Genomic DNA, 12,040 nt, shown 5'->3' with positions numbered 1-12,040 from the left:
CTCTTAGGCTCTCCAAATTGTATAACTTATACAACTTATAACTTATAGGATGCAGAAAGTCCAAAACAGGGCGGATAGATTAGTGACCCTTTCTATGCCCACAGATCATGCACATCCTTAGGTCTCTCCATTGGATTCCTGTTAAAGAGAGAGTGGAGCTAAAAATTGCCAGAATGGTGTTCAACTGCCTTATCTTATCCCCCTGTGGTTCTTGAATTGTACACACCTGCTAAACAGCTCTGATCTCAAAAAATAATTGACCGACTGATTACTTTTCACATATGTAAACTATCTCAAACTGAAAAATATGTTTCTCTCGTGGCCCAAAAAGTAAGGAACAAATTAGATTTTAAAAATCAAAGAAGCCCTGGACTTTTTAGGAAACTTTAGGAAACATTTCTATTCAGGCCTACATTTTGACTACTAATATTATTTGCCTTCTTACTGCTGTTTTTGACTTACTGGGAATTCTTCAGGATATGGTACTTTCAAACCAATTTATATTAAATCTAGACCACTCAAGATCCCAAAAAATTGGATGACAAACAATTAGGCGTAGCTTCCAGCAATAGATAAATAGAAAATAGAGAAGGAAAATTTAAAAGGAGGTATTTTGGAGCGTTTTTCATTAACTGAATTTTTGGCAGTAAGATTATGAAAAGGGGGTCCCGGAGCTCAGTAGGTAGAGCACTCGTTTCACACGCAAAGTTACCGAGATCGATCCCGGATGAAGTCGAAATGTTTTTGACCCCCTGTTCACCTAGAAGAGATTTGGTAGCTGGGTCTGTAAGATCTGGCGAAAAGGGTAGCAAACAATTGTTATTGTTTGTTTCACACTATAGAAACCGGGATAAACTCCGGCTTCATGGGCCTAATGGCTCTGAAGGGAAGATTATGAAAAAAGATACTTGCAACATTGTACAGATATATCATTTACATTTTTGCAAATTATGGTTTGCAGCAGTAAATTTCACAAAATATATGATTCGGCCTGATCGACGTGAACCCAAATGTTATGAACTCATTGTTGTAATGGAATTACTCTCAAATTAACGGTAAATGGTGTCCATAAATTGATAACGGATAAAAAAATAAGATAAAATGAAATATTAGAAAATCCAAAAGGAAAAGAAAAAAAGGTAATGAGAAAATTTAGATACCTAAATTAAATAGGGAAATATTTCTTAATGTCTTGTTTATTGATTCACCATCACACCACCCAAGATTCTCCTTGTGTTCATAGCCCTATTATAGAAGATGACGTTACTCAGGTTTATAAGTAATTCTCAATAACCTGTATTAACCAGACTATAAACAACCAAGGTTACACATAGTTTGTGTGTTGGTACGTTATACTTCCGGATGGCAATGTTGTGAGCTTCTTAGCCAAGCGCATAATTACTATTATACAAAGCGAAGTCAGTCTTATCTAACCTCCCTGATTGGTGAATCATACTCTACCGTAAGCGGCATTCATTTTGGTGATACAATTATGATGTCGCATTGATTATTTATCTTGTTTCAAGATTGAATATACCAAAACAAAACAAACAAACAAAATAAGGGATAAATCGAAAATATAGGAGTGTTTGGGCTGAGTAGTGACTGATCTGTTTGTGACCAGTCGAGATAGATCGATAACGATCATGCTTCTGTGGTCTGAAATAAACACATTTTAAAACTTTTGGACAGAAAATTCGTCCTTCAAATATCGATCGATTAAAATTGCCCTCATCTTATCAAATTATTTCATGCCTGGGGTATCCTTGAGGACCCATATTATTTGAGTTTTCGACAAGATGAGGACCGTTATTCGTCCTTCATTTTAAAAGTCGATATTTGAAGGACGAGTTTTCTGGCCATTATCTTTAAAATGCGTTTTTTATTCTTCTGAATACGGCACCATTAATGGGCGCGGCGTCTACTACAATGGGGGCCATGTAGTGACAAATGTTTCATTCTTAGCTAAATCTATTCGTTTCCATTGTGAAAGATACTTAGGAACATTATACGGTTTAACTCTGAGGTGTGAAGGTTTACCTGTAACGTCGTAGAGATTGAGTGATATTGTTCACAACTGATTCAAGCGGCCAACGATGAATGCATAGATAAATAAACAAATGTTTACTTTTATATAGCGCAATTCTGCAGTTTCGGCAAGCTCAACGTATTCCCTGGCAAACCACTGGGAATTATGTCTTTTTTCATATATCTCATGTAACCCTTTATGTACCTTTCCCGTGTTAAACTTGAGCATTAATTTATATAGCGCAATATCCACTAAACATGCTCAAAACGCTTTACGTTTCCTATGTGTTTGAGTGTTGCTGTTGGCAACGCGATAGTACTTTTTTTCGGCAGAGACAGGGCTTTTTTCGATCAGGTACTCATTTTACACCTGAGTACGGTGAGAGAATGTGAATAAAGAGCCTTTTCTGAGGACTCAACTACTCAACCGGTCAAAGCGGGACTCGAACCCTGGACCTTTCGATCCATAGTGAGTGTCATGCCACAGGACCACATAGCCGCACAATATCCATCACTGCATATAGCCATGAACTCATTCACTCACGAGTTGAGAATGTATATATATAATTATGTAGGAAATATAGGGAAACAATGAACACCACTTGATGTTGTCACTTAACGAAACCATACAACTCAAACACCGGTCATCACAAATGTATAAAAACGGGCTTGCGCTTTTAATTAAGAATGAATGATAAATGATATCTAATTTATTTAGCGCACATCTATGTTTAAATTACTGTGTTCAAATCTCTTGATGATTCATGTACATTGAGCATGCACTATACTGAATGTGAAGATTTATATAGCGCATTTCCATGGATTCATTGTGCTCTGCTCAGTGCGCTTTTCAATTCTTGATTTATTTCCCCCTTCAACCATTTGGTATGTAAAATTTATCAAATTGCCACTTAATTCATATCGCCCGTTAACCAGCTAACTGCGGAATTGGAAAAAAAATTACAAATTTGACCTGAAGAATATCGATCGAGTTAAATGATCCTCACCTTGTAAAAAACTTTCAAACCTGGAATTTCGCGAAGTCCCAGGTTTGAGAGTTTTGATCATGATGAGGGTCATTTAAATCGATTGTTATTTAAAGGATTTTTGGACACTAAGGCTCCGAAATTACTGGACCTATCGTCACCAAATTTTGCATGGTGTTTACAATTGACATGAAGATGGTTTGCATCTATCGTGAGATTGATTAGACATCGTATGATTTTATCGAAAAATCTAATTTGTATCGTCAAATACTATCGAAAACAGACGCCATCATTTTTATCATGTGGGTTGTGTCAGCCTTCCATTAGCGAGTATGACAATGAGGTGGGAGTACTTGCATTGAATCGATACCAATTAGTGGTTCTTCTCATTAGTTTGAATACCATCAATTTCTTAAAATTTATATGAACCATATTCGCCTCTTAACATTGGGAAAGAATTCTTCGATAAGTGAGCGAAATATTTATAAGATATTAAATGCCGAAAATATTTCTTCATGTCCAAATAAAAAGCTCCGTGGAGTTCTCGTACGAAATCGAAAAATTCATTGTCTATTAAGACATTAGAAATTGAGCTAAAATGTGATTCAACACTTTAATCATAAGTTTTGAGTTGATGGACTTATCATCGTGGTCATTGACCGGGCACCGTTCTATGTGCATGTGCTTAATAATAAGAAAAGATGATAAAGGCCGTGCTTTAACTTAAACTCTCTGGGGTGTTACTGTAATATCTTATGAACTCGACCATCGCTCGCTTCCCTCTTCATTATCAAGCCAGCATGGAGTCGGGATAACTGACGCTTTTAACTTCAAGCATAGCGCTGAATACTGATGAGTTACTATAAGTTGTAAGCCATTGGTAAAACCAGAATCACCTGAACACCCATGTCCATTAAGTAAATCCCGTGGGATTAATTGATTGACTCTAACCTCCAACAACAAACAAAACAAAGAGAAACCGACTTTATCGTTTATACAGTTTCCCTAAAATCCTGTTAATGATTGACTTTGATACAAACTTTAGTGTACAGACATATCTCGATATTCCGAACTCATCTATTCTAAGAACTTCGAATAGATTATTGAGCCGTTCTGATTATCAAATCATCAGTTGATTGCGACGGTGCACGAGTGCGGTAAAGAATTTGCTGATTAGGTCGATCGTCATAACATAGTAGTGTGAGCACCATTAGAAGCTGCTGCCCCAGATGGAGTATCGCATAAGTGAACTTTGATTAACAATAAATGACACATGACATGGGATTTATATAGAGCTTATTCATATTACGATTAATATGTTGAAAGCACTTGTTATATCTAATTCTAAAGATAAACAATGTGCATTGGCATGCAGGTCAAGAAATGTGAACATTTATATTTAAGAAACCATGCGCTTTTATATAACGCAATATCCACTAAAGGTGCTAAAACGATTTACAAGGGGTCCCTAGCCAACATAGGCGATATGGCAATATTTTTTTCCGACAGAGACAACGCTGTTAACGTCTAGGTACTGATTTTACACCTGAGTACCGTGAGAGGTTGTGGGTAAAGAACCGTTTCCAAGGACTCAACTATGCGTCGCCCAGAGCGGGACTCGAACCCAGGACCTTCCTATCCGAAGGCGGTGTGGGGGGGGGGTCATACCAATAGAGCACATATGGAACATTTCTATTGATATACTATGTTCTGTGTGAAAAGATTAATCTGTTAATAATACGCTTGTCCGAAGTTTTTTCTTATTTCTCTCTCTGTATCAAAAGTCAGTAGCCGAAACTAAATTACGACATATCGACACCCTTAATTTCTACAATCCATTTTGTCATCTAGAAAGCAAGATCAACTCTGGCTCAACGGCTTCCTGACTTTATATGGAAGACTTTTCTTGGACTCAGAAATACATCCAAATCTTTTTCCTCCAAGTTTGAGATTATTTACTAGACAAATGTCTGTGCCTATTGCAGTTACCTATTTCGAGATGAATTTATTGGATTCTACTTGAAGTATCCTCATTTCAATTGCTATTGTTAGCTGAAGAAAAGTTTTGAACGCAAAACAGTCCCTGTTAAGAATTTTTCTCATTTTTAAAGCTATTATTAAATGCATTTTTGTTTACAAAAGTTTACAGTCCACAGCTTCTAGACGCTTCGTATTAATTATTGTTCAAGGATCAAACCAATATAAAACGGCTCGTCCCGGGACTCAAGAATTGTTTAAAACGCTTCTTTGTTCCTTTCGTATAGCACGGGCGTAAAATTTGGCGGTCCCAATTGTGTAGGTTGCATTTGTCCAAGAATATTGAAATTCAAAGTCTGTGTGTTGTTGTGTTTATGATATTGTTTTCAATATGCTTTGCTGCCTTAAAGAAAAACAACTTAAAATAGGCAACACATTAGTCTTAGACCATGGCCATGAATCGTTGATAAGTACTATACAGACACGTCGTCAGAATTTTTTTTAAATGGTGACTCACCTAAACATAACTGTAATGTTTAATATATATAATAGATAAAATATAGGGTCTTTTGGATACGAAATCTAAACAACGTGAATAGTTCAAGGGTTACCATCAAAGGGGAATTTTATTTCAAAATGCTGTTACTTCACTTAAATTTTGCAATATAATATGATAATGGTCGCAATGTAATTCAAATTCCGCCAAATTCCAATAAACCGAGATTCCAAAACTCTGCTGTCCTAATTAGTTAGTTGGGCATAGATATAATATTTTTTTCTACATTTGTAGACTTACAATTACCTATGTCAAAGTTCTGGACATTCACATTCTCGGCAGAAGACAGCACCAACACCATCCAAGTGGTCAAACCTCCAATGGCAGACCACATTTGTGATATTCTCCTTTCATGTATCGCTTCCATGTCACATGACCGTAACGCTGTAATGTTGCTTCCTGTAAGAAAACAGTAACATTTTAGATAATCATTGATTTATAAAAACATTTTTTAAATTTAAATTAAGTTAATATTGTTGATGGTACGACACCTAACTGTCAAGCCTCAAATTTAACATAAAGAAGTCAAGCGAAAACTGAAATAGATAAAATATTTTCAGATCTCTTTTATCAGAAATAATGAAATCAAAATTGTTTGAAGAATATTTTACAAGAATTCTCACACTCTTGCGTTTTTGGAGTTTGAGCTTTGTTCTAACCTCTTCCCACAAATAGAAACGCATACGTTTACAATAATAATTGAGACGTCAGATTATCAAGCCTTGCATTTCACTAAAATTAGATTTTTTTAAAAAAAGAAGTATCATTTAAATATTTTTTATCATGTGTTTATTCTAAGATGACCAAAACAGAATCGATGGAGGGGTAGAATAAAAGATTTCTTACCCTTTTGTGTTTTGAAATTCGATCTTTGGTGCCAACGAGCACTCGCAAGCTTGTGCGGCGATTGGGAACTCGTCCGGAATTCCAAAATGCAAAAGGGTAAGAATCGTATAATGTTCCTATTTCTTGCTACCAATGTTGATCAGCGATTAGAAACTTCATTGGAATTTCAAATTCCAGAGGTGCAATAATTTTTATATTAGGAATTCAAAGATGTAGGGACTGTAATAAGTTTAAAACATATTCTTTTACTGATATCAGAATGAGCTTCTGACAAAACAATATCATGAAATTGTGCTACTTGTAGCCTAAACTGATGAATTTAGTAATTGTCAGAAATAGGTTAGTCAATAAACTCTGTCTTTTAACACCCTCAGCTTTCTACGTTGGAACCTATCATCATGCCCCACACAGGTGGAAGAATAATGCTACAAAGTATTTGTAAGACATGTTTTAGAATACAGCAGTATTACATGGGACCTGATTACATCAACGTGGATCAATACGATAGAAATGATTCAATGAACGCCCTGTCGATTTGTCTGTAATGACTACAACCGACAACACAGTGTAAAAGACATGATGGAGCATTTAAACTGGACCCCACTTATTGAAAGGAGAATGACGCAAAAGTTCAATTCGTTGTACAAGGGCCTACAGGGAACCACATCCAACCCTATTAACACATTGAAAAAACACGGTAGAAAAGATAATGCATATGCACTGCCATAATATTCTAGAATCAGTATGCACAAAATTATTTCTTCGCCAGTGTCATTCAGGCATGGAACAGCACCCCTGAAAATATCAGAACAACAAATAGCCCGACAATATTCTTCCGTTATCTCGACCAGTTTAAATCCAATAGATAAATATTACGTCAATGCCACCCCACGACACCTGACCTAGTTGCGTCAATCTTCATCACATGAAGCTGCAACTATTTTGGATTGGATTGGATTGGAATCAATTTGCCAATTCTGACCAAAACTGCTGAGTTCCAAAGCCGAGGATAATTGGTTCATACAAATAGCTTGTCGTTCTTGCTCTACTCGTTAACCTTTGGGACAATCATAAAATCAAGGTTTGAACAGTGAAAATAATAATGAACGGCAATTGCTAGGTCAGGGCAAACTTTCATAACATGGAAGCCTCAGATATGTCCTAAACAAGTGATTACTTCATGCATAAAAGATGTTTTATTGCAAAAGATGTGGCCTAGTGTCTCAAAACGGTATTATGTCGAAGTGAAAATGATGTCTAGGAGTCAATTTAAACATAGATTTTAAAATTATAGTAACGGTACAATAAATGACCTCAGTGAGGAGATGGCGTTTTATTTTAAACTTTCTATTGAAAAAAAAACTCAAATTTCCTAAGTCTTATTCTTATGGCTTAGATGTCAATTTTCTTTATCTAATCTATTCTGACCTGCGTGTACTTATTTGCAGGTCGTAAAACCCGTTATAGACTCATTGTTGTAATGGAAATACTCTCAAGCCCATAATTGTGTTCAGATGTCAGACCATCCAATAAGACCACGTCAATATGAGATATACAAGATGAAAGTGCTGGGTCACATAGCATCACATTTGGATCACACTGTCTCTAATTTTTCTATAAGTCTATAGATTCAGCAAGAATCTGTTAAAAATTCACACGGGTGCAAACGTAAATTGACATTTATACGCTAAACCCACTATTGCTTCACTATTTAAATTTGTTAGAGTTAAGAATATTATGTTACCTAAAAGAGTAGTTATCAAACGATATGCATGTTTATTAGCGTGTTTGCTGAAAATTTTTGTGTTTCGACTTTATAATTGAAGGAATCATAAAAAAATGTTTCTAAAACAAACGGCAATATGCGAATACTGAAATTCTAAAACCAGGATCATTTCGCGCCAATTAAACACCGACATGCACCGCGTCTGTTGTTTACAAATTGTCTGCTGTTTTAAACCAAAAATATTATCTCTGTGAAATTATTCGGTAATTATTTTATTTTCCATTCTTTTACCCTCAAAATCACAGTGGAATTGAGGCCCCAAAAGAGAGAAGGTCTACTGGTCCATATTCATACTAGACGGTCAGTAGCTGAGATTGCACAGCTTTTGAATGGTAGCAGACCTAACTGCTATTCTGTTGTCGCAAAGTTCAACAACGAAGGGCGCGTGAGAGATTAAAGGCAAACACGCAACCCCAAATAGTAATGACCGATGATGACGATCGAATCTTTGCTCGGCTCACAATCAACCCCTTCCTTAATGCATTTGACACAGCTGTAGAAAACAACATTTCGGAATAGACAGCGCTTCGGCGACTTGCAAGTACTGGACTCAGAGCATGAAGACCTTCTGTGCAATCTCGACTGGGAAAAAGATGATGAGATTACGGTGAGCACGTGGCCGCGAACGTTGGAACATTGATAATTTGGGCGAGGATATTATTCAGTGATTAATCAGCGTTCTTATGTGGACAGTTGAGACAGAAGAATATTGTGTATGGAGGGAGGGGCGAGAGGTATGTTGACTTAAACATCATTGAAATAAGAAACACAGGGATTGGTAAAATGAAAGTGGTAAAATGAAAGTTTGGAGAACAATAATTGGTTATGGACGAAAAATGCCAATTGTGTGAGAAAACGGGTATAATATTGATGCATGAAGTTTATATTGATCAAATGTATTAACGACATGGGAGAGGAAACTGGGCTGGGTTTATTCATCATGACAATGCGGCTTCTTGTGGACACCCGTGACAAGAGATTTCGGGGAGACTGCTGGGATCAGAGTGCTCGAGTGGCCAGCTGTAAGTCCAGACCTCAATCCATTAAGTGCCTCTAGGGCCTCTTCAAAAGATAAATAAGGGACCAACGACACCAAGCAATAAATGTTGACAAGCATTGGAACATTGTTTTGAAGCAACATGGAATGACATAAACCCCTTAACATAACATAACATAACATGTGGTATAGGGCAAAATAGGATAAGATCCTTTGAATGCCCTTAATATTAATTAGTAATGCCATAAATCTATTGATTAAAGATTACAATAATGATACATGTGGTAAAGATAGTATTTCAACTTAAATGTACTCATGTGGTGTACAAACATATATCTTAAACCGTGACATGCAAAGCGCACACACAACCACACACACACACACACATACACACGCGTATAGAAGATAACCATAATAATATAATAATGCATAATATATACATACAAGATTGAAAGCCATGTCAACAGCAGAGCAAACAAGTATTATTCGTCATATATAAATCTCCCATCATATAATTCCCTGTCTACTAACACCTTGAAATAATCCATAGATTTTGCATTCTTTGTTTCAAATTTCAAACTGTTCCATTTCTGAACAATACGAATACCGAACCAGTTTTGTCTTATATTTGTTTTGCATCTAGAGACAAAAATCTTAAACTTGTCCCCTCTAGTAAAAGTAATATTAGAATATGAAAAAAAATCAGAAAAGTCTATCCTATCCAGACCATGTACCAATCTATAAACCTGAATTAAATCCCCACGAATTCTTCTATATTTCAAACTGGGTAAGTCAAGAAATTCTAACCTTTCCTTATAAGATAAATACTGTATTGTATAATTTTTTTTGGTAGCTCTCCTCTGTACACTTTCAATACTAATAGATTGTCTTTTATATAATGGGCTCCAGATGCAATTTCCATATTCTAGAATTGGTCGAACGAGCGATTTATACAAATATAAAAATGTGGTTTTATCAAGACTTATAAAGGTTCTATATATAATTCCCATCATTCTGTTTGCACGGCTTACACAATTATCAATATGTAAATCAAAATTCAAATGTGAATCAAAAGTAACTCCCACATCCTTTTCATAAGGCACAACAGAAAGTAGATTTGACATAGAAGTATCGGTAAAATAATTATGACATGGATTATTTTTTCCTATATGTAATACTTTACATTTCGAAACATTAAAATCCAAATGCCATGTTGTAGACCATTTGAAAAGTGAAAATATATCATTTTGTAGAATGTTATGATGTTCAGTTGTACTATAGATAAAATCTATGGAGAAAGATGTCCGAGCATTGACTGGAAATCGCGATGCAAAATTCGCGTTACTGGCTTTGTTGAGTCGAATTCTTCCTGTTTTCGACTTGTAATTTTTGAGCCGTCGTTTCCTTAAGGATAATGTATATTATGGTAATAAAAATATTCTCACATATTTGAAAAAAAAATATTGATCACTTCTGTGATATAATTTTTGTCAAATTGTGTAACTATAATAACTCAAAACAAGTGTCAAGTTTGTGTTTTTTGCACTTGTGTTTATAATTTAGATATTCAAGTACTTAGCACTAATCTACCCACCTGAAAAAAAATAATTCCTGAGAAAAAAATGCTCAATACAATATTATTCCGTTGACAGTTCAGTCCTTATATATGTGTTGGAATACGCAGTCTTATATCGAAACATTCTCACTACCTAACAACGTTAACAATGGACAGGAAAGCCCAAAAAGAACACCTATAATGACCCCGATGGTTCATTTCATGACTATTACATTTTTCCTACCAATCAATTATATTCACTGTTAGTAGTTATAATGAGTGTGGTAATTAATGACTTGTAATCAATAGCATACTTTTTTGTACTCCGCTAGCCAGCACTCCTTACACAACATTCTTATTGAGCAACGAGACAGTGCGTTATTCAACGGGATTATTAGAATTCCAATGAGTGGTGATTATATCCTTCTATCTCTGTCACAGTTTTGCTCATTAGTTGTCACGAAATGTCGACCATATTAATAAGAACCCTTTGTTTTAGCGTTAGCTACCATTGTATTGGTGACAGTGCAAATGAGGCGTCAATGTTAACAAGGTTTTTATCACACACATAAAGAGAGAAGAACAAGGACGTGGACAGGAATCATGACTTGAAGGAAGAGCTAATGAGGATGACAAGGCCGATTCAATATAAAGGAAGCATGCGTTCTCTCTCTCTCTCTCTCTCTCTCTCTCTCTCTCTCTCTCTCTCTCTCTCTAGGTCTTGGCTTGTGTGTGTGTGTGTGTGTGTGTGTGTGTGCAACCGGCAAAAAAAGCAAACTACGAAAATCATGTGAAAATGTTATCTTGTTTTTGTATATTTCAATTCAGATTAATAAATAACCTAAGCATCTATAAAGGGCAATACCGACTAAAAGTGCACAGAGCTTTACAGGATTAGAGATTAAAGATTATCTTATGGAAGTTAGAGAAAAGCTAGCAAACGCCTGTTAGGGAAATTGATATCATATAAACAGAAGAAATAAAATATTAATAATAAAAGCAACAAAATGTAAACAAAGAAAAGGCAAGAAAAAAACCAACTGAAATACTGAAGAGGTTTTCACCAAGAGATCCAGTTTTATGACAAATCGGTAATATTTCTAAAAAAATGTCATTGTTCTTATCTCCCAAATAGTGTATTGTAAAAAAAAAACTAAGAGGAATAAATGAATGAAGATCCAGGTGTAACCATTACAAACTGATAAAATAGTGAGATCAATAAGTACCATAAACTAGAAGATCCTCTTTTTACTTTCACATTTTTTTACGATGCTTCTTATATTAGTAATATCATAGTTTGTTGTTGAAA

The 12,040-nt window shown here is 35.5% G+C and overlaps 1 protein-coding gene across 3 annotated transcripts in view; it reads right to left on the bottom strand.

The window, feature by feature from the left end:
• LOC144958314 (glutamate receptor ionotropic, kainate 5-like) overlaps positions 1–12,040 on the bottom strand; it is a 52,751-nt gene that overhangs the window by 22,759 nt on the left and 17,952 nt on the right. For 2 of the 3 annotated variants that reach the window (XM_078890222.1, XM_078890213.1), the window contains exon 3: positions 5,794–5,946. In XM_078890222.1, the coding sequence (XP_078746348.1) occupies positions 5,794–5,946 (153 nt within the window). Of the gene's footprint in view, positions 1–5,793; positions 5,947–10,770; positions 10,824–12,040 lie in introns of those variants that run through there. The other variant, XM_078890231.1, reaches the window with a different exon arrangement.

The sequence above is a fragment of the Berghia stephanieae genome, chromosome 1 (assembly GCF_034508935.2).
Source record: "Berghia stephanieae isolate SIO BIC M18660-M18661 chromosome 1, UCSD_Bste_1.3, whole genome shotgun sequence".
NCBI lineage: Eukaryota > Metazoa > Mollusca > Gastropoda > Nudibranchia > Aeolidiidae > Berghia > Berghia stephanieae.
The sequence above is the reverse complement of the archived record's forward strand: the minus strand, read 5'-3'. Positions and strand labels throughout refer to the sequence as shown.